The 20,860-nt window shown below is 47.3% G+C and overlaps 1 protein-coding gene across 10 annotated transcripts in view; it reads left to right on the forward strand.

The window, feature by feature from the left end:
* RANBP3 (RAN binding protein 3) overlaps window positions 1–20,860 on the forward strand; it is a 63,372-nt gene that overhangs the window by 31,064 nt on the left and 11,448 nt on the right. For 6 of the 10 annotated variants that reach the window (XM_066274634.1, XM_066274642.1, XM_066274652.1 and 3 more), the window contains 6 exons: window positions 8,500–8,536; window positions 8,625–8,711; window positions 11,240–11,311; window positions 17,609–17,674; window positions 18,543–18,635; window positions 19,753–19,871. In XM_066274634.1, the coding sequence (XP_066130731.1) occupies window positions 8,500–8,536; window positions 8,625–8,711; window positions 11,240–11,311; window positions 17,609–17,674; window positions 18,543–18,635; window positions 19,753–19,871 (474 nt within the window). The remainder of the gene's footprint in view (window positions 1–8,499; window positions 8,537–8,624; window positions 8,712–11,239; window positions 11,312–17,608; window positions 17,675–18,542; window positions 18,636–19,752; window positions 19,872–20,860) is intronic. The other 4 variants (XM_066274674.1, XM_066274683.1, XM_066274708.1 and 1 more) reach the window with 2 other exon arrangements.

Raw genomic sequence — 20,860 nt, forward strand, 5'->3', positions numbered from 1 at the left:
TTGGAATTCAGTGTCTTAGAAACATGAGGAGCTCTGACTTCTTTAATCTGAGGAAGAGACGGTATCTAACAAATTGTTTTGCAAGACTGATTGTGTCTGGACTGTGGTGAGCTGCTGATTGTCTTCAATCAAAGCAAGAAGAAGGAGTGAAGACTGTTCTTTGAATCCAGAGCGGACCGCTGAGCCCTTTATCTTTGTATTAAGGCTTTTGAAGATTCTAGGTGAAGAATGTGAACTCTCAGAAACAAGAAGTATCTTGAGTGTTTGGATTTTGATAAGTTGGGAAAGATAAACATTGTATATTCATGATTGAAAACTCGATCCTCTAGGTACCTCATGACAAAGTACTCCAGTGTCATGACAGGGAAAGATGACTTACCAAGAAAACATAGGACCCCGCTCTGCCATACGAAACACCAGGCAACCTTCCAGGGCATCATAGCCCCAGACCTTTACAATTCCTATATTAAATCACCAGTACCCTGTGTTCTTCAGGAAACCATTAAAATTCCATTACAGACACCACATCCTAGGCTATGCAGGAAGAAGTCATGTTCAGCCAAGGTGAGATCAGAGTCATATTTTAACACTTTGGAGGAATCATGTTGTAGTGGATAAAGAAGAAATAGTTTTCAACATGGGTGGGGAGTGGCGGGGAGGCAGTTCTTCATTGCATAGTAGTAGGTTTGGAGTAATGAAGTGTACTCAGCTCAGTAAGGATTCCAGCGAGGAGGCACTTGTGCCACAGTCTTCTGGCATCATAGCCCTCACACAAGAGCCGACAGAGCAATGATTAGGAGGTGATCACTCTTTTAGTTGGGGACAGAACAACCCTTGAACCTCCTCCAGAGTCGGGTATTGTTTGTTATTGCATCTTCAGCCTTCTTTCACATAGGACATCCTGTTCTCTGTGCCCTGAGAACAGATGACCTTATGTGGATCTGCCCAAGAGGCTCTGAAGTATCTACTACTGTCTAGTTTGAAAAGCACAACTTACAGAGACATCTCTGACTGGGAAGGTTGAGAATAACACACAGCTAGATTATAGCCGTTGTGTCTTGGCAGCAAATACTTTGGTTTTTAGGTCAATGAGGGCATAAATCAAGGCAGAGGAACCTGATCCCAGCTTCTTGGGCTGAGATTTTACCTTGGTTGTTAACTTATTGCTTTTGCATCAGAACAATTTGGATCTTGCTCTGTACCACACCCAAGTTCAGGAAACCACCCACATATTACTCAGCAGATCTCATCCATCATCTTCAGTATCTTCCTTACGCTGTGATTCCTCGGGGGCTATAAAGCACGAGCTCTTTATGGTAAATTGTGGCTCATGGAATTGTGTAAAAGGGCCCTGCTCATTTTTCAGTCTCATCAGCACTGTAGCCATGTAAGACTCGGTACCAGAAAAGTCTATTTATCAAACTTCCTGGCTTTCAGCAGGCAGTTTGAAGAAGACCAAACCACATTCAGATTCAGTTCTCTGATCTGGAGGCAACAAATAGTTTCGTGCTTACCCGGAACCTGGCTGAAGTCTGCTGGACTAAAGCTCCAAGTCAAGGCACTGATTAGCCTTAACTATGTTTTTGAGACCCACCAGGAAGCTTAGAAAGATTCTGGAATGAGCGCCTGGCTGGACAACTTCCCTCATCTTCCAGCTCCTGCACAGGATTTGACTTTCATTCCACCCCTGTTCTACATCGTGTCTTTGGAGGCCACTTCTGTTTTTCTTTCTTTTTTTTTTTTTTTTTCTGAAGCTGGAAATGGGGAGAGACAGTCAGACAGACTCCCCGCATGCACCCGACCGGGATCCACCCAGCATGCCCACCAGGGGCGATGCTCTGCCCCTCCGGGGCGTCGCTCTGGCGCAACCAGAGCCACTCTAGCGCCTGGGGCAGAGGCCAAGGAGCCATCCCCAGCGCCCAGGCCATCTTTGCTCCAGTGGAGCCTTGGCTGCGGGAGGGGAAGAGAGAGACAGAGAGAAAGGGGGGGCATGGAGAAGCAAATGGGCACTTCTCCTATGTGCCCTGGCCGGGAATCGAACCTGGGTCCCCCGCACGCCAGGCCGACGTTCTACCGCTGAGCCAACCGGCCAGGGCCTCTTATTTGATTTTTCATCCCACCAGCGACTTTCTATCTGGTCACTCCAGACTAGAGTCACTAAGGCCCAGGCAGGCCAAATAGTATCCAGCATTTTCTGGAAGGAATTTATCTGACTTGGTCTTGCTTTCTGGTCTTTTCCAGGAGGTCAGTAAGGCAGTGCCTTTCATTCCTGCATACTGCCTGTGTGCCTGTGTCTATGTCAGTATCTGAGACAGTCTCCAGCTCCATCCCCTTCCCCAGGCTGACAGTTATGCCTCCCTCAAGGCCGTATCAGGCATCCTCACAAGAACTATTGTTTTTTGAAGCAAGATAATAAATATAATGATTGTAATTTTTACCTTTTCATTTTTATACCCATGCCTGCATTCCCATCCTGGGTTAGACGTTACCCCCAATTTTGTACTTGGCAACGGATTTACACGCCTCCCAGAATGAGCTGCTTCCCTAGAGGACCTGGTGGCTTCTGAGGGGAGAGGACCGCCACGGCCTGTCCCCACCAGCTGGCAGGGCTACCAGTGCCACCCTGCAGTATGCGGTGAGCGGCTCCTTCAGTTCTTCTGCAGGCTGGCCTGCTTACCAGCCCCCGGCCCTCTGCCGTCTCAGCGGACTTTTCCATCTTTGTGAGCCTGCTTCATTCATTCATGCTATCCTGATGCCAGAGAAATCAGTTGAAGAGTTATCTTTGTTCTACTTTCTCTTTGCCCTCCTTATATCCGTATTAGTTGGGGATATTTTCATCGTGGCATCCCAAATGGGCGCTGACCCTATCGTCCCCCAGGTGTCATCCTCACAGAGGTGGATTCTACTGTGGGGAGAGAAGAAATAGGAAAGGGGGCTTCCACACCCTATCTGTCCTCACTCCTTCCCAAGAAGCACAGATCCTGAAAACCTGCTCTTAGAACTATCCTCCTTACATAAGTCTCTGTAGTGGTGGTTCCTGAACTTTGGGTTGCGGACTTCTGGGGTCTGAGGAGTTGGAGTCCCAAGCATTGCTCTCTACTGACCCCTGAGTAGCCACTCCCTTGGTTGAGATGAGGTGTTGCACCACACTGCTCTGACACAGAAGAGGTCCTGACTCTCAGACGGCCATCCAAGGGAAGTGTTGGTGGAGCTGGTACTGGCCTCCTATAGGGCATGGGATGTGCAGTGAGGGAGTTAAAGGGAAGTTGCTCACCCCAGACTTTTTTCTGATAGCAAACTCAACCCTTCTCCAGCAGGGTGTAGGGGCACTTGTTTCTCACGTGGACAGACAGCTATGGAAGATTCTGGAAGAGTCAGCACTTCCAAAGGCATGCAGAAATAATTTCACCTTACATTCTGTCTTTGTGGGTTTTTTGACATCAGTTGCCAGCGTCGCTTTCCTCACTGCTTCTCAGCTATTTCAGACCCTATAGGAGGTTCCAGTAGTTTTGGGAAGGTTCTCCTTTTGAGAGAGTCTTCCTGTGTTGTTCCCAGGCCTTGGCCACCCAGCTTTTCCAGGACCAGGAGGCCTACCACATACCTATGGGATGGTTCTTCAAGAGACTTGAGGCATGGATTTGAGGGTCTCCTGGAGTCGGGCATCTAGGAGTGTCTGAATCTTGTCTGGCCAGATACTTTTCTTCTCCAGGTTACCTAAGAGGCTATAGTGAGCAATGCAGGCTCCATTCATACTATAAATACTGTTGAGACTTTTTGTGCGCCATGTCCTGGGTTTTGCATGTATGAGCTGTGTGCATAACAGATAGACAAAGGCCTCATTATAGCTGATGACAGACACAGAAGGTTATTTCCAACTGTGATACACAAAACAAGAGTAGAGGCCTAAGAGAGGCTAAAGCCAAAGGGTGGGGTGGAAAGGAGCTGCCTCCTCTTTTGGGGCAGTGAGCTAGGCATGCACCTGGGTTCACCCTGGATGTGGTCAGGAAAGGCCTTAGGGAGGTCACAGTGACTAGACCTGCAGGAAAAGCATTCCAGGGCCTGAAAGTAGCATACAGCGAAGGAACATTGAAGTGGGAGCAGTACTGACATGCTCAGAAAACAGGAAGGAGGCAGAGAAGCTGGAGTATGACAGCAAGGAGGAACGGGCAGGACAGTCCTGGTTAGCAGTCCTGGACACTGAGAGGTGGGGCTGAAGCCCAGAGGCCCCAGCTCCTGGTCTGGGGGAGGCTCCTAGCACCGTTCACATTCTTAAGAAGATCCAGATGTCTAAGTTTGGCAGAGGTAAGAAACTTAAGTGTCATTAAAAGGCCCCAGATACATGAAGCAAAACCTGACAGAACTGAAGGAAAAATAGGCAATTCAATCATAACAGTTGGAGACTTCATTCAGTACTGCACTTTCCATTATCAGTGGAACATCCAGACGATGCATTAGGTCTGACAGGGGTCGGCAAACTTATTAGTCAACAGAGCCAAATATCAACAGTACAGTGATTGAAATTTCTTCTGAGAGCCAAATTTTTTAAACTTAAACTATATAGGTAGGTACATTCCTTATTGAGGTAGCGCCTGCACGTGGTATGTTGTGGGAGAGCCACGCTCAAGGGGCCAAAGAGCTGCATGTGGCTTATGAGCCACAGTTTGCCGACCAGGGGATTAGGACATCAAAGACTCAAACAGCACAGCACGTGAGTGCACATTCTCCTCACAGGTACAAGGAAAGTTCTTTAGGGCAGACCACTTGCCAGGCCACAGGACCAGTCTCAGTAAATCTGAAAGGATTAAAACTGTACAGTCTTCTCCAACCACAGTGGAATGAAATAAGAAATCCATAGCAGAAGGAGCCCTGCAAAATTGATAGTTTGGAAATTAACCTAGATGGCCAGCAGGCAAAGGAAAGTTAGGTGTGAAGGCCTCTTGAGGTTGAGGTGTTAGAGGAATATCCTCCACAACAACCAAAAAAACACGTGGAAACTAACAACTTTAGGGCCACTGGCCAGGAAGCAGGCCATTGATTGCCCTGTGCATAACTCAGGAACACAGGCCTCCACTGCTTCTCCCTAACCTTGCATTGAGCAAATGCCGAGCAAGCTGCTGCTGTGTAGTGCCGAGGGCCAGGCCCCTCCTGGAACTTAAGAGTCTAGCAGGGGACCCTGACACAGATCACATAATCAAAATAAGAGGAAGCAGTGAGGCCAGAGGACCAAGGAGTTTATTCTCACATGGGAAGTTAAGAAAGACCTGAGGGAAAGGGGGACATCAGTGGATGAGGGGGCAGTGTCTATAGAGGCTAGAAAGGGTGGCCATTTCTAGGTCCCAAAAGTCAGTCAGGAAGTGGCAGGTCCCACAGGATCTGCAGAGCCACAGAACTTGAGAATAGGGGTGGGGGTGGGCTGGGTTTGCTGTAAAGAAATAGTCAGAAGCTTGGAGCCTGCAGCTCGATGATGTCACCTGAAGAGGAGATGTTCTAAATATCAGGTGTCACCCCAGGCCCTGGCCTCTGCAAAATCATAGAGCTGTGGGAGTGCAGCTCTCAGTCCCCCACACTAAGTCCTGGGCTCAGGATCCTCCTCTAAAAAACCCTGTCCAAGGGTCCCGAAACCTGGCTCCTGACCTGGTTGCCCCAGGACATTACTTCACATCCCAACTCTCCTTGTTCACACCTGTGCCTAACCTCTTAAGTCCTGCCCAAGGGTGTAACATCCAGCAGAAGTGAGCTTGCTGGGAGAGCACAATCACCACCAGGTATGAACTATGAACAGTTATAACAAGGTCAGGCTCTGGGCTGAGCAGGCATCACCTGCTTGCCCATTGTAGCCTTCCCTGGGAAGGCTCCAGCTCCATGATTTCCAAGCAGGATAATTTGCCCGAGGTTTCCCATTTAGGCAATTGCTAAGCTGGGAGATGACTAGATCTACGATCTACAAGCCTTTGAGGGGGGTGCTGAGCAGCCTCACACTCCACTCTCTTGCTTCATTTGGGCTCAGTGCTATGCCCCAAGGACTGTTGAGCCTATTACAGGGTTTATGTTTCCCAAGCACTTTGGTGGATGGGCTCTAAGTCTCCAGTCCCTTGAGACATAGCTGGAGACAATGTCTTTCTCTCCCCTTCACAGACACAGGGAGCTCTTAGGACACAGAGTTGGAGCAAGAAGCCCAGGCTGGTTTTTCTGATTCAAACCTGAGTCATTGGCTTCACACCAGAGGGAGGGTTCAGGTTGGGATCCTTTTCTTACTGTCCAGGTTCTCACCATTCTTCAAGACGAGCGTCAGTCCACACCCTCTCATCCATCCACAAGTTAAGATGGTATTTACTTTTTTTTTTTTTTACAGGGACAGAGAGTCAGAGAGAGGGATAGATAGGGACAAACAGACAGGAACAGAGATAGATGAGAAGCATCAATCATCAGTTTCTCATTGTGACACCCTAGTTGTTCATTGATTGCTTTCTCATATGTGCCTTGACTGCGGGCCTTCAGCAGACCGAGTGACCCCTTGCTTGAGCCAGCAACCTTGGGTCCGAGCTGGTGAGCTTTTTTTTTTTTTTGCTCAACCCAGACGAGCTTGTGCTCAAGCTGGCGACCGCAGGGTCTCAAACCTGGGTCTTCCGCATCCCAGTCCGATGCTCTATCCACTGTGCCACTGCCTGGTCAGGCGGTATTTACATTTTTAAAAGATTAAAAAACAAATACTTCCTGGCCCTCTATGAGAAAGGTTTTGCCTGGACTTTAGGAGGTTCTCACTAATAGAGTCTGAGGTTCCAGCTTCAGGAAAAAAACAAGAGAGTATCAGGTCACCAGCAAGAGTCCAGCTGCCTGGGCTTCAGGAAGGTCCCTCCAGCTCCTTTGTCTGCTTTGGTTGAGTGCAGTTACTGTTTCTCCATATGCTCTACAGCAGGGGTCCCCAAACTTTTTACACAGGGGGCCAGTTCACTATTCCTCAGACTGTTGGAGGGCTGGACTATAAAAAACTATGAACAAATCCCTATGCACACTGCACATATCTTATTTTAAAATAAAAAAACAAAACAGGAACAAATACAATATTTAAAATAAAGAACAAGTAAATTTAAATCAACAAACTGACCAATATTTCAATGGGAACTATGCTCCTCTCACTGATCACCAATGAAAGAGGTCCCCTTCCGGAAGTACAGTGTGGCCGGGTAAATGGTCTCAGGGGGCCGCATGCGGCCCGCGGGCCGTAGTTTGGGGACCCCTGCTCTACAGCAATGCAGAGCACTTTCACATGCACCGCTCCTTTCATCCCTCAGCTCCCCCAGGCAGGGTGTTGTCCTTTGGCTAAACTTGAGCCAGCCTTAGGGACTTTTCTGAAATTAAGAAAAGTGGCTCCTCTGCTGGCTTCACCCCTCCACATTTGCTTTTGGCTGCTTAGTTCTCAAGAAGCACAAGTCCCTGAGAAGGGACATAAGGGAGGTATTTTCCTGAGTTGGGAGGGGACTCATTTCAGGCCTCTTAATTTGCTGGTTGGGCCCTGGCCAGTTGACTCGTCGGTAGAGTGTCAGCCCAGCGTATGAGTGTCCCGGGTTCAATTCCCGGTCAGGGCATACAGGATAAGCGACCATCTGCTCCCCCCCCCCTTCCCTTCCCGCAGCCATGTCTCAGTTGGATCAAATTGGCCCCAGGCACTGAGGATGGCTCCATGGCCTCACCTCAGGCACTAAAATAGCTTGGTTGCCAAGCAGTGGAGCAGTGACCCAGATGGTCAGAGCCTCACCCCACAGGGAGCTTGCTGAGTGGATCCCAGTTGGGGCACATGCAGGAGTCTGTCTCTCTGCTTCTCACTTAAGAAAAATAATTTTTTTTTGCTAGTTCACATTCTAAAACTAAACAAGGAGGTTTTCCGGCCACCTTCTCTCAGCATGTGTGTGTTTGGTGGGTTCTATAGTCGGCTGAATTGTTATGTTCTGAGTGCTTTGCAGCAGACTTTAGTCCGAGGCATCAAAGGCCTGAGTTGCTCTGGAAACAATAGCCTACCTTGAGACAGGGTGCCTTACCATGGAAAGTGGCAGGGCAAGGAATGGCAACCACCACTATCCAGTGTTAGGCCAGCATGTAAAAATAAGCAGTCCATTTCCCCTTCAAAATGGAGATGGGGTCACTTTCCAGCTCTTGGCAAAATGCATTTTGGCCAGATAAAGTTTCACTGTGTTTAATTTGGGGGTGACATGCCAGTTAGGTGTAACCTTTGGAGAAACAAACTAACCCTTCCCTTGTGCTGTAAGTGTACTATAGTCATTAAGAGGATTCCTTGGCACATGGCCTGCTCAGCAAAATGCAGAAGGTTCATGGGGGAGTTCTGAGTGTGAGGTTGAAAGTTCGTCTGTGACTCGGGTGGCTGAGCTCAGGGAGTTAGCCCGCAGTACTACTCTCAGGATCCGCTCATTACCGAGTTCATGAGCTGTTAGGTGAGAAGGCAGTTTGGCCCTCTCTTCACCCTGACATGTGCTCTCGTTTCAGAGGTCAGCTGGCAGCTCCAGCCCTGAAGGTGGAGAAGGTGAGGAAACCTCCAAAACATTTCACTATCTTCGATTATAAAAGTGGAAGCAGCCTGATTTTCTCCTCCTCCTCATTACTTTCTGTAGATTCTGACCGAGAAGATGGAAATTACTGCCCTCCTGTCAAGCGAGAAAGAACGTCCTCTTTAACCCAGTTCCCACCTTCACAGTCAGGTAACAGCTATAGACCTTGAGTGCTAAAAGCACCTGTGTTGACAAGCCCACTGTTCCCCTCCAACATGTCATGCTTGTTGTCTGTCTCCTACCCAGATCCAGTTAGAATCAATCTGAGACCTGGTGTCTGTCACAGTAAAATTAGAGCTTGCCTGGGGTGTGGCACCAGGTACCCTAGTCTGGAATCTGTGACACTGATGGAGGGATGTGACCTAGTGGACTGATAAGAAAGATGTACCAAGAAAAACCGTCCCCATAAAGTGGGAAAGGGACAGTCTGACTCTATTAGGGTCTCTGACCATTAATCACATGTGCATCTTCCAAAGACTGCAGGAAAGTGAGAAGTGAAAGTATATAATGAGCTGAGTGGTCCCAACAAACATTTTGGTGGTAAAATGCCTCCGAACTCCCAGAGGAGAGGACTTGATGGAGCCTTTATTGGTGGGCCAGGCTGGGCCCCTTTGGAGGTGTCTGGACCGGGCATGCCCTGAGCATATGCTCAGAGGCCAGCAGACTGGCCAGGGCTTATACAAATCTGGTACAGAAAAGGGGCAGGTTCTAGGTGGAGACTCTGGGGCTGCTCAATCCTAGGGACACCCCCTGCAGATTGGAAGGTCAGTGCTGCCACAGGGCTGGTCCTTCTCGCCCCCATCTCATCTGGACTTGGTCCACTCTGGCATTCTCACGTGTTCTCTGTCTTGGTCTCTGTAGCCCTGACTTAAAGATATACATGTATTGGGAGATCTCCAGTTACCCACGCTGAAGTTCGTATAAAGCATTTACAGCTGTGAATCTTATGGGTATCCATTTAAGAGGACAAAAAACACTCTGGGAAAGTTTGTTTCTGCTTACAAAGGAAAGCAAACTTTAATGGTCAGTGCAGAAAGTGAGCATCCTCTCACGGTTGTCTCTATTATAACACTTGATTTCCTACCTATTTTCTTTAATGTTTTGTTTTAGATATTGCTATGTCCTTTTGCGCAACTGCATAGGACTACCCCTAATGATGTGCTGTCTATCATCAATTAGGCATTATGGAACTGTCCAGACAGTTTGCAGTCTAGGCTGTAGTGGACATCCTTTTTTAAGGGCCTCTGCCTGCTTGTTGCATAGGTATTTCTTTGGCATAAGGAAGCGTCTGCTTCCTGGCTATGATTGTATTCCTTCTGTTCACTGTCTACTGCTGAATCACACTTTCTCATTAGGAAGGTGCAGCAGAAAAGAGACAAGTGAGCCTGGACAGACTGTGGCGCAGTGGATAGAGCGTCAGACTGAGATGCAGAGGACCCAGGTTCGAGACCTCAAGGTCGCCAGCTTAAGTGCTGGCTCATCTGGTTTGAGCAAAGCTCACCACTTGGACCCAAAGTCGCTGGCTTGAGCAAGGGGTTACTCGGTCTGCTGAAGGCCCATGGTCAAGGCATATATGAGAAAGCAATCAATGAACAACTAAGGTGTTGCAATGAAAACCTGATGATTGATGTTTCTCATCTCTCTCCGTTCCTGTCTGTCTGTCCCTATCTATCCCTCTCTCTGACTCTCTCTCTGTCTCTGTTAAAAAAAAAAAAAGAAAGGACACAAGTGATTAGAGCTGTGGCCCTAAACTGAAGGGGCAAAGGACCACCAAACACCTTCCCTCTGTAGTGCATTGGTCTAAGAGTTAATTAGCTTCCAATCCACAGAGTAAATGGAAAGATGAACAGTGCCAATAAGATTCTAAACAGGTCCTGGCCGGTTGGCTCAGTGGTAGAGCATCGGCCTGGCGTGCAAGAGTCCCGGGTTCAATTCCCGGCCAGGGCACACAGGAGAAGCACCCATCTGCTTCTCCACCCCTCCCCCTCTCCTTCCTCTGTCTCTCTCTTCCCATCCCACAGCCAAGGCTCCATTGGAGCAAAGTTGATCTGGGCGCTGAGGATGGCTCTGTGGCCTCTGCCTCAGACACTGGAATGGCTCTGGTTGCAACAGAGCGGAGCCCCAGATGGGCAGAGCATTGCCCCTTGGTGGGCATGCCGGGTGGATCCTGGTCAGGCACACGCGGGAGTCTGTCTGACTGCCTTCCCGTTTCCAACTTCAGAAAAATACAAAAAAAAAAAAAAAAAAAAGATTCTAAACAGGTGTGGGGTAGGGGTGCAACCAACTTTTGAGCCCTGACCCGTGACAAGGAGCTGGGGCTGAGGTTTGGCCCAGGTTAGACTTGGAACATCTGGTGTGTTCTGCTTCTCTCTTGGCTGCCCTTGCAGGGGCCCAGGATGCCAAGGAAAAGCCAGGAGCACAGGACAAGAGAGGTGGCCACAATATACCAGAGTCACATGATAGACATTAGACAGAGGCTATTAGGCTGGAGATGCCCCTCTTCTTGCTTTAGAGAGTCTGGAGTCTCTATAGGCCCTATAACGCTGACCCCCAACTCCCACACCACAGTGTGAAATCAGCGCCTCAGATTGGAGAGGTGATCTGGGACATGTCTGCCCCACCTACTCACTCTGTTTTTCCTCTTGTTCCCTCCCCTGCCTGCACCTCCTTGCTGACAGTATCAAAAAACAATGTTTTTATGCCATCAACCTTCTGCGAGCCATCTGCAGGCAATTCTGACTCAGAACCAGGTGAGCCCTCACGTCCCTTTGTGTTTCACAGCCAGTCACTGGGGGATTCCTGGGGTGAAAAGCAGTTGGTATTGTGAAATAACATCTTAATAGGAACGGGCAGTTTGAAATCAGGGATCTTTTTCAGTTCCTAAGTGTTTTCCCAACTCTTCAGCTTGTACATTTGGAATCCAATGTGACAGGCTTTCGAAGTCCCTATTTCTGTTTCTGTAAGTAAGGCCTGGTTAGAAAGAATTTTTTATATCCTTTTGGGGGGGGACGACACATTTTTCATTTTTCAAAATTTTGCACAACTAATGCGTTCATATCATTTTTAAAAAGGCAAATTAGAAATACATAGACTTAAAAGAATGCCAGCCTCCCACTCATTACTATCCTAAAGGTAACTAATATGAAATGTAACTTCCCAGCCCCCTTTTCTGTGTATTAAGTTCTTACATTAATTAATATTGCTTAGATGTGTTCAGTTAAATACATATATTTAATCACAGCTTTAAAACTTTAAGGAAAACAGCTTGTTTCTCTCTGAAGAACATGGAGCCTGCCTTTTTTGGTCTTTTGCAAGAGAACCAACTCCAATAATTCCTGAAAGTTTCTCATAAAAGATTTAATGAGCAAGTTTAACCACCCGAATTCTGTAACTCAACCTGCCTTATATAAATTCATTGCTGACTTCAAAAGCATTGTGAGATAACTCATACTGTGGCATGCAAGCCATGTCGAGGGAAGAGGCGAGTTTTTACAACTTTGAGGATTGATTTGATGGCACCATTTCAAACAGTTAAATTTGTTCTAGCTCTAAAAGCTAACTGTTTGGAGTTGACCCCTTCTCTGTTCTGAAGAGGAGCTTGGTTTTTAAAGGTGTTTGGTTGTACCTGGGGTACTGGCTTAGCAGGTCATATTCTGAGCTGTGGGGGCAGTGTTAGCATTTGTGAGTCTGTCCTGGTTGAGGGATCAGTTGTTGAAGCACACGTCTTGATCCCTTTATCCATGTTTTTTATGAATCTCACAGTCATCTCTGAGGTCTGTGCGTAACAGCCTTCCTTCCCTCTCTGTGCCCCCCAAACCATTATCCAGCAGCAGATTGAGAGCAGGGCGGGCAGCCCTGAGAGAGGGGGGCAATCTAGTCCACCTTCAGAGGCTCTGACACAGTCCCTGGTCCCTGGTCCCCGGTACCAATACAGTGTGCCAGTCATGTTAGACTTGCACATCAGCTCTGCAAAGTGAACCTCTTTTTTCTTGTCTGCCTGCCTGTCTTTTACTTTTTAACTTTGATTTTGAAAAAAATACAGAACTTGCGGAGAATTTTTATAAAGCACTTCTCTATCCCTTTGTCTAGTGGCTCCATGCATTCTTCAGAGCAGAGGCATCAGATTCCAATCATGTATCTCTTGTCTCTTTCCATGTGGAACAGGTCTTCATTCTCTCCTTGATGTTTGAGACCTTACAGGCCAGTTGCTTTGGAGAAACCCTTCAGTCAGGTTGTCCAGGGTTTCCTGGTGCTCCCCCCAGGTTGTGTATTTGGGGCTGGAATACCACAAAGGTGCAGCTGTGCTCTTCCCAGTGCACCCCAGTGCACAGTGTGTACCTTCGTCCTGATGCTGGCAGGGTTGGCTTTGATCACTTGATATGGGCAGAATCTGCTGGTTTCTCCACGATAAAATTACTTCTTCCCTCCCCTTTTGTGATTGCAATTTTGTGGAGAGATACTTTGAGAGACACAAGAAAATTGCCTTCTCACTTTGCCCTCCTCTGTTAGCATCCATTGATGTTTTCTTGCTTGAATTATTCCTCTGATGGTGACCAAGTGGAGATTTCTGCCCCATTATTGCGCCAACTTTTATTTATTGGCTTTCTTCTGTAAGGAACAGCTTTCTTTTCCTCACTTTATTTGGTCATTTGTCTCAATAGGGATTAATGATTCCCGTTTTAGTCACTGGGTAATAATCTGTTGTTATTAGTATTTGTTTTAATACTCAGAATTTACTTGAATCATTGGTTTATTTTCATTGTTCCAGATTTGGCCAGTGGACCTCATCCAGCCACATTTCTGTGTCCTCTTACCAGGTCCTCATCATTCTTTTAATCAGGTTCTTTACTTTCTGTCTTAAGAGGTTCCAGGCTCATCATCTTTTACCTTTTCTCAAAGGGGTCCTGGTTCTTCTTAATGGAACCTGGTCTCAAGAAACCAAAATTTGGGTGCTCCAAGTGCTCATTGCCATTGGGCTGTCAGTGCTCCCAGGACCTCTCAATGACCAGAGCTTGGGAAACACACCCACAGAGCTAGGAACATACACACGTATACTTCTATGTATACATGTGCTTATGTTTACTCATATTTCTATGTGTCTTGCATGTGTAGATAACCCCAGGTTCATGTGGATACTTCTAGTTCAGCGCCAACAGGGTTCATCTGTTTGTGTTAGCCTCCCCCCTCTGTATTTCTACCTGTTTTCTAACTGAAAGAAACCTGGCTTCCTTTGTCCTCAGTGCTTTTACTCATTGCTCCATTCCCTGTACGTGGCCCAGAGGTCTTCTCACCCTGCACCAGCACCACGCTTACACAGGCCCCAACCCCCACCAGGCTGCCTTTTCTTGGAGTCTTTTCAACCTCTGATATATATCAGGTTAAATTCTAATACATGTTAAATCTGGAATTCCTCAGGTGGTGAGCATTGCTTTCTCAAAAATCACTCAGGATCTTTCTTAGGCAAGGCAGATGCACCCTCAAAGAAGCCTGCTTTCTTCAGACATGATTTGGAAGAGGGAAGAGGTTGCCCCATAGGGAGAAACCTCTTCCACCAGCAAGCTCACAGAAAGGTATGCATGTGCCCTCTAGAAGACACCAGTGCAGCCACCTGTGCCACCCCCATTACCCTGGCATGTGTGATTGGGCTCTGGCCTCCAGGCAATGCCTCTTCTTTATACTCTGACCATGTTGCAGGGAAAGTGAGTTTCTGAAGGCTATATGAGATCACATTTGTTTTAGTGAAGATGGGGCCTCCAGGGTTTCACTGCCTTACATGCACACCTACCTTCTGCTTTGGGCCCCTTTTGTCCCAAGTCCCAGTTGCCATTAGAAGCATTGTATACCTTGTCTGTCTGTCCGTTGGTTCACTGTAGCATTCAGCATAGATTTCCTGTGCATCTTCAGGGTTGGCTTGGCACTGGGTCCAAAGTTAATGGATGTTCAATGGCAGTGATTTCTGGACCCATCACCCACACTGATCAGTCTGTGTCTGCCCCAAGGGTCAATGGCTGTTAGCATTGGCTCTGCACAGAGCATAGTGGTAGATATCAACCTTTAGTCAAAATGTGAACATTGCAGAGCCAGCTCCTAAGGGCTTTAAAAATGATCTAAATTGTTAGTTTTATGTCAGTTTCTTAGTTTTTAAGTTGCCAATCATCCTCTGAATAACCCTGAGCTTTAGAAATGTAATTCAGTATTTTCCTTTTAAAAAGGGACATCTGGCCTGCCCAGGCAGTGGCATAGTAGATAGAGTGTTGGACTACTACATAAAGGACCCAGGTTTGAAACCTCGAGGTCGCCAACTTGAGCTCAGGCTTAACAGCTTGAGCGTAGGGTTGCTGGCTTGAGCATGGGATTGTAGACCTGACCCCATGGTCACTGGCTTGAAGCCTAAGGTTGCTGGCTTGAGCAAGGGGTCATTCACTCTGCTGTAGCTCCCCCCCCCCCCATCAAGACACATATGAGAAAGCAATCAGTGAACAGCTAAGGAGACCAAGGAGCTACAATAAAGAATTGATGCTTCTCATCTCTCTCCCTTCCTGCCTGTCTGTCCTTGTCTGTCCCTCTCTTTGTCTCTCTGTCTCTGTCACACACCAAAAAGGAACATCTGGCAGCATGTCTTCCCCTGTGTCCTGTTCTGTCTGATTCTTCTGACTGGTTTTTATGACCCAGAGCTCTCTAATGGTAGAGACACCAGCCCACTAACACAGGACTTCAAAGCCCAGCAGGCTCTACACTTTTTCACTAACTAGCAGTGAGAGTTTCTGTAATCTATTTTTGCCCAAGTAGAGCAGTTTGGCTGAGCAACATGTAGACAGACAACAAGAAAAGGGCCCTTCTGTTTCATCCAGAATTCTTATTTGATTTTGTTTCCTACCTGAAGTTTTGGTTTAACAAAGCATTTGTGTTGTCATTTTAGCATACAGTTGGTTGGTTTTTGGTATATCTGCAGAATTGTGCAACTGTCACCATAATTAATTTTAGAACACTTTAATCACCCCCAAAAGAAATCCCCATATCCTTGAGCAGTCACTCCCATTTCATCTTTCCCAGCCCCTGACAACCATGAATTCACTTTCTGTCTCTGTATTTGTCTGATCTGGACATTTCATATAAATGAAATCATATACTATGTGACCTGTTGAGATGTCTTTCCACTTATATTAAGTCTTTACTTTCTTTCAACAATGTTTTATAGTTTTTATTTGTTAAATTTATTCTCAGGTATGTTCTTTTTCTTTGTGTTTATTGTTAGTGGAATTGTTTTCTTGACTTCATGTTTGGGTTGTTCATTGACAGTATATAGAAATACACAACTGCTTGGCTGGTGGTGGCACAGTGGATAGAGCGTTGATCTGGGACTCTGAGGTCCCAGGTTCAAAACCCTGAGGTCGCTGGCTTGAGCATGGGGCTCATCCAGCTTGAGCGTAGGCTCACCATCTTGAACATGGGGTTGCTGTCTTTAGCATGAGATCATTGAAGTGATCCCATGGTTGCTGGCTTGAGCCCACAGGTCACTGGTTTGAAGCCCAAGGTCGCTGGCTTGAGCAAGTGGTCACTGGCTTGGCTAGAACCACCCAGTCAAAGCATATAAGGGAAGCAATCAGTTGAACTAAAGAGTTGCAACTACAAATTGATGCTTCTCATCTCTCTCCCTTCTTGTCTGTCTTTTTCTCTCTCTCAAAAGGAAGGAGGGAGGGAGGGAAGAAGGAAATGCACAACTAATTTTTATATAATGATCTTGTTTTCTTCAACCTAACAAGGGTTTTTTCTGATGGGTTGGACCTTAGCACAAAAGAAAGGCTACCTCTGGTAGCCCAAAATGCAGCTGTCATTCTGTTTTCCCAGGCACAGACCTGTCCTTTTGGAGTCACAGGGCTTTTTATGCTGATCCTTCTCACCAAAGGATTGCATTAAACTGTCCCTTCCACCCCATCCCCTTCTGAGATAGGCAGAGTCATCAAGATGCGCAGATTAAGGGAGCTATGGACATGTGGCTGAGCAGAAACCAGGTTTGGTTTGGTTTGGTTTTTTAGAGGAGAGGGGCAGACAGGGACAGAGAAACAGGAGGGAGAGATGAGAAGCATCAACTCTAGTTGCAGCCTTAGTTATTCATTGATTACTTTCTCATATGTGCCTTGACAGGGGGCTCCAACCAAGCCAGTGACCCTTTACTCAAGCCAGCTTCCATGGGGTCATGTCTATGATCCCATGCTCAAGCCAGGGACCCTGCACTCAAGCTGGTGAGCCCGTGCTCAAGCGGGCAACCTTGGAGTCTCAAATCTGGGTCCTCAGCATCCCAGGCCAACGCTCTGTTCACTGGGCCACTGCCTGGTCAGGCAGAAACCAGGTTTTGATCATCCCTGGAGCCCCTGTATTTGTCAGCCTGAATTTGAGTCCTGGTTGACTCCCTATCTCCTTGCACGTGGCTAGGACAGACAGCCCTGCTTCCTTCTCCTGGGCCTTCAGTGCTCTTACTAAGCAATGAGACAAAGCTTTCTAGGCACATCTGGAACAAGCAAGCCTGCTGTCTGCCACCCTTGATCTTTTGCCATAGAAAACATGTCTCATTGACTAGACATCTGCTGATAGTAGAGAGAGAGATCTCTCCTGATTAGAGACATATCCCTGACAAGTTCTCTAGGAAAGGGCAATGGGTCTCTGGGGTCCTGCTAATCAGGCTCCTGGCAGGCCGCTGGTTCATGGGTTGACCAGACTTCCATTCACCCTCCAGCTGGAAGGGCTCCTTGGTAGAGTGGTCATCTTTACTTCTGTTTTTCACCTTTGATGCCCTCTGGTCTTCCATTGTCAGCACTTTTCCCGGAGCCATACTTTCTGCAGCCCCCTCTTCCTTACCGGGGCTGCCTTTCAGACCTGGTGGTTAAACAGGATTTCTCTGTGTGTTTCAATTTTGAATCATTTCCCTGGTTCTACAGGCCCATGGCCACTGAGGCCCAGACCACAGCCCTCTCCTGCCCCTGTTCCCTCCCAGCCTTGCTGCCCTACCCCAGGGAGGCTTGCTTTTATCTTTTGTCTTGTGCTTATAGAAGAAAAGAGCAGTGGGTTCCGGTTGAAGCCACCAACACTGATCCATGGCCAGGCACCCAGTGCAGGTAGGTGCCCACCTTAAAGGAGGAGAGCTCCACAAGTACACTCTGGGCTGTTCCCTGACACATGAGCCTTGAAAAGCTGCTTTAAAGAGCCTATCAGACCAGGGAGCTTCTCCCACATGTGAGCCCTGTGCCGCCCTGATGTGTATAGATGGCAAAGAAACAGGCTTGGCTTGGTGTGGGACTTTGGGCTCTGTGCCCAGCAATAGCTCAGTTGGTTCAGGCTGTGTCTCCAAAGCATTGTAGCCCAGCATGCCATGGCATTAACCTTGATTAGCCGAGTAGCACACTGCTGGTGAGCAGGGCCAAGGGATGGCGCCATCCAAACCTGTCAGCTCTCATGGGAGTCTAGGCAGCGCCAGATACATTTTCTCATGGTCCTTGCCCAAGTTCTGTTTGGCAGAGGTGTTTTTTCAAAGTGATATTTTAAAAAGCAGGTGCAAAGAGTACCTTTTTGTGACCCCAAACAGCATCCTAAACTTGCCTTGTGGCTCCTCTGCTTTTCCTTCATGTCTGTGCTTGACTCTTTGAGCCCAGCACTTGAGAACAGCTGTCCCTTGGCTTCCCTGAAATATTACTCAGTGAATTAATTCACAAACATGATCAGTTAAATGGGAATGCCATTTAATCACATATAAAAGCAACAATAGCCAGACTCTGCATGTCTAGCTGTAAAGAAAATATCTTGGCTTTGTTTTTTGAGGGTTTTTTTGTTTTTGTTTTTTAAACACACTTCCCTACAGTCTAGCCTGTGAGGAACATTAAATGGATTGCTGGGTGTAATTTGTGTGTAAAGTGCCCGAGAGCCTGAGCTGTTGCATTTCTGCCCACAAGGTCCAAGGGCCCTGGGCAAACCGACCTCTGTTCCCAGGTCTGCCAAGCCAGAAGCCCAAGGAGCAGCAGCGGAGTGTGCTTCGCCCGGCAGTGTTACAAGCCCCACAGCCAAAGGCACTTTCACAGGCCGGTAAGGAATGCGGTCCTGGTGCCCGGGCTCGCATGGCACGGTAGAGCATTTCAGAAGTCACACCTGGGACAGTCATGTATTGATATAGGTGGCTTTGATCATTTCTGCTGAATGCACTTACAAATAAATAGTGTGTTAGGAAAACAACCCTTTACACCCCTGGGGAGCCCAGTAAAGACAGGAGGCTGAGCCTGACTGCTGGTGCAAAACATGCCTTGTGCACGCATTGGCCTCGTAAACGCCTCCTCCACTCTGCCAGCAGTTCAAATTCATGCCTACCTGTTTACAAGCAGAACTTAACTCTACAGTCTCAAACTCAAGGGGTAACTTTCACATGTGTTTTCATTTTACTCACCAACCTTGAGATTTGAGCTCTTGTCTTCCTCTTGGTCTTTCTCTGCAATTCAAGAGCTCTTCGTCAGAAGCAGTGTAACATCCCACGCAAGGGAACTAGTTAATATTTCTAAAGAGTTTTTAACTATATGGGAAATTTTTTATACGATGCTCAACAGTCAATGCCATATTTAAAACTATGTGTGTCGCCTGACCTGTGGTGGCGCAGTGGATAAAGCGTCGACCTGGAAATGCTGAGGGCGCCAGTTCGAAACCCTGGGCTTGCCTGGTCAAGGCACATATGGGAGTTGATGCTTCCTGCTCCTCCCCCCTTCTCTCTCTCTGTCTCTCTCTCCTCTCTCTCTCTCCTCTCTAAAAATGAATAAATAAATAAATAAATGAATAAAACTGTGTGTGTCAACTATTTAAAGAAAAAATGCATAGAATAAAGATACTATTTGTAAAACTTGTTTTATAAAACTCATAACTGTTTCTCCAATATTTGTTCCTTTTCTTTTTTCCCTTCATTAGCAGTATTGCTAAATACACTGAAAAGTTGCACAGTTCTTTGTGGAATAAGCAATAATAAGATATTTTCACTGCTGTGAGGTTTTAGTTTTGGTTTTGATTTTATTTTAAGAATTTATTGTTTTTCATGATGACACCAGGCCCTTCCTTATAAAGTGAGAAATTATATGCTGTTGTTCCAAATGGTGACAAAAGAAGCAGTAGAGGTGGTCCAGCACTAACTCCATTATTCTCCCTCTGTCCTCTGTCCCCACAGTCCCAAGCAGCGGCACCAACGGGCTCAGTGTCCCGGCAGACTGCACAGGAGCAGCAACATCAACATCACCCAACAACCCCACACAGAGAAGTTCACCTGACAAGGCGCCAGCAGCAGAGGTCCGTCTGTGCTGAGACAGGGAATGCACCTCACAGGAGACTTCTCAGGCTTTGCCGAGCACGTAGTGTGTTACCTGCTCTGAGCAGTTTTGGTGGTGTTCTGTATTCAAGCTGTCTGGATTTGCTCAGCAGTATTACTACAGAACTACAGCTGACAAACGCCAAGAGTGGGGGCTTTCCCAGGTTCCATGAGAGAGATGCCATGAGCAGAGCTCTGCCGTAGAGTCTAGCATCCCATTTCCACATGTTCCAGAGTAGTGTTCCTGCCAGCGGGCACACTAACCTTTGAGCCCCGGGGAGCTGCTGGACCCAGAAGAAGGGCTTTGCACCATTTTACCTGGAGAAATGTCTTCCCTCCCTGTTCCACACTCCATTGACTCTGAGGATTCATGCACATGTGCCCTTTCCAGTTGAAGAAGTTTGGGGAGTCAGCTCAGAAATCTTTTCTTTTTTTTTTTTTTGCAAGAGAAAGATAGATAGGAAGGGAAAGAGATGATGAGAAACATCAACTCGTAGTTGCATCACTTTAGTTATTCATTGATCGCTTCTCATACGTGCCAGCCAAGCCAGTAACCTTTGGGCTTAGGCCAGAGACCATGGGATTATGTCGATGATCCCATGCTCAATCCAGCAACCTCAGGGTTTTGTACCTGGGACCCCAGCATCCCAGGTGACCCTTTATCTACTGCGCCACTACCAGTCAGGCAGAAATCACTTGTTTAAAAATAAAACAGTCCTTTGGAGTTCTAGAATTATATAGGCCAGAAACATCTGTATTCCAGTAGTGCTTCAGAGCAGCTGGAAGACAGGCATTTCCTAGAGCAACAGTCTGGGGTTGGCAGAGGCAGGTTTGGAGTCCAGTTTGCAGGACTGCACCATGCCTCATACACAAGCCAGACTGCGTCTGTGTGTCTTTGCACTCGGTCACTTCGGCAGATAAGTTGCTGCCAGAGGTTCTCTACCCTCTTCTTTCCCCACCCCCTCCTTCC

Source organism: Saccopteryx bilineata, chromosome 1 (assembly GCF_036850765.1).
Source record: "Saccopteryx bilineata isolate mSacBil1 chromosome 1, mSacBil1_pri_phased_curated, whole genome shotgun sequence".
Taxonomy (NCBI): Eukaryota; Metazoa; Chordata; class Mammalia; order Chiroptera; family Emballonuridae; genus Saccopteryx; species Saccopteryx bilineata.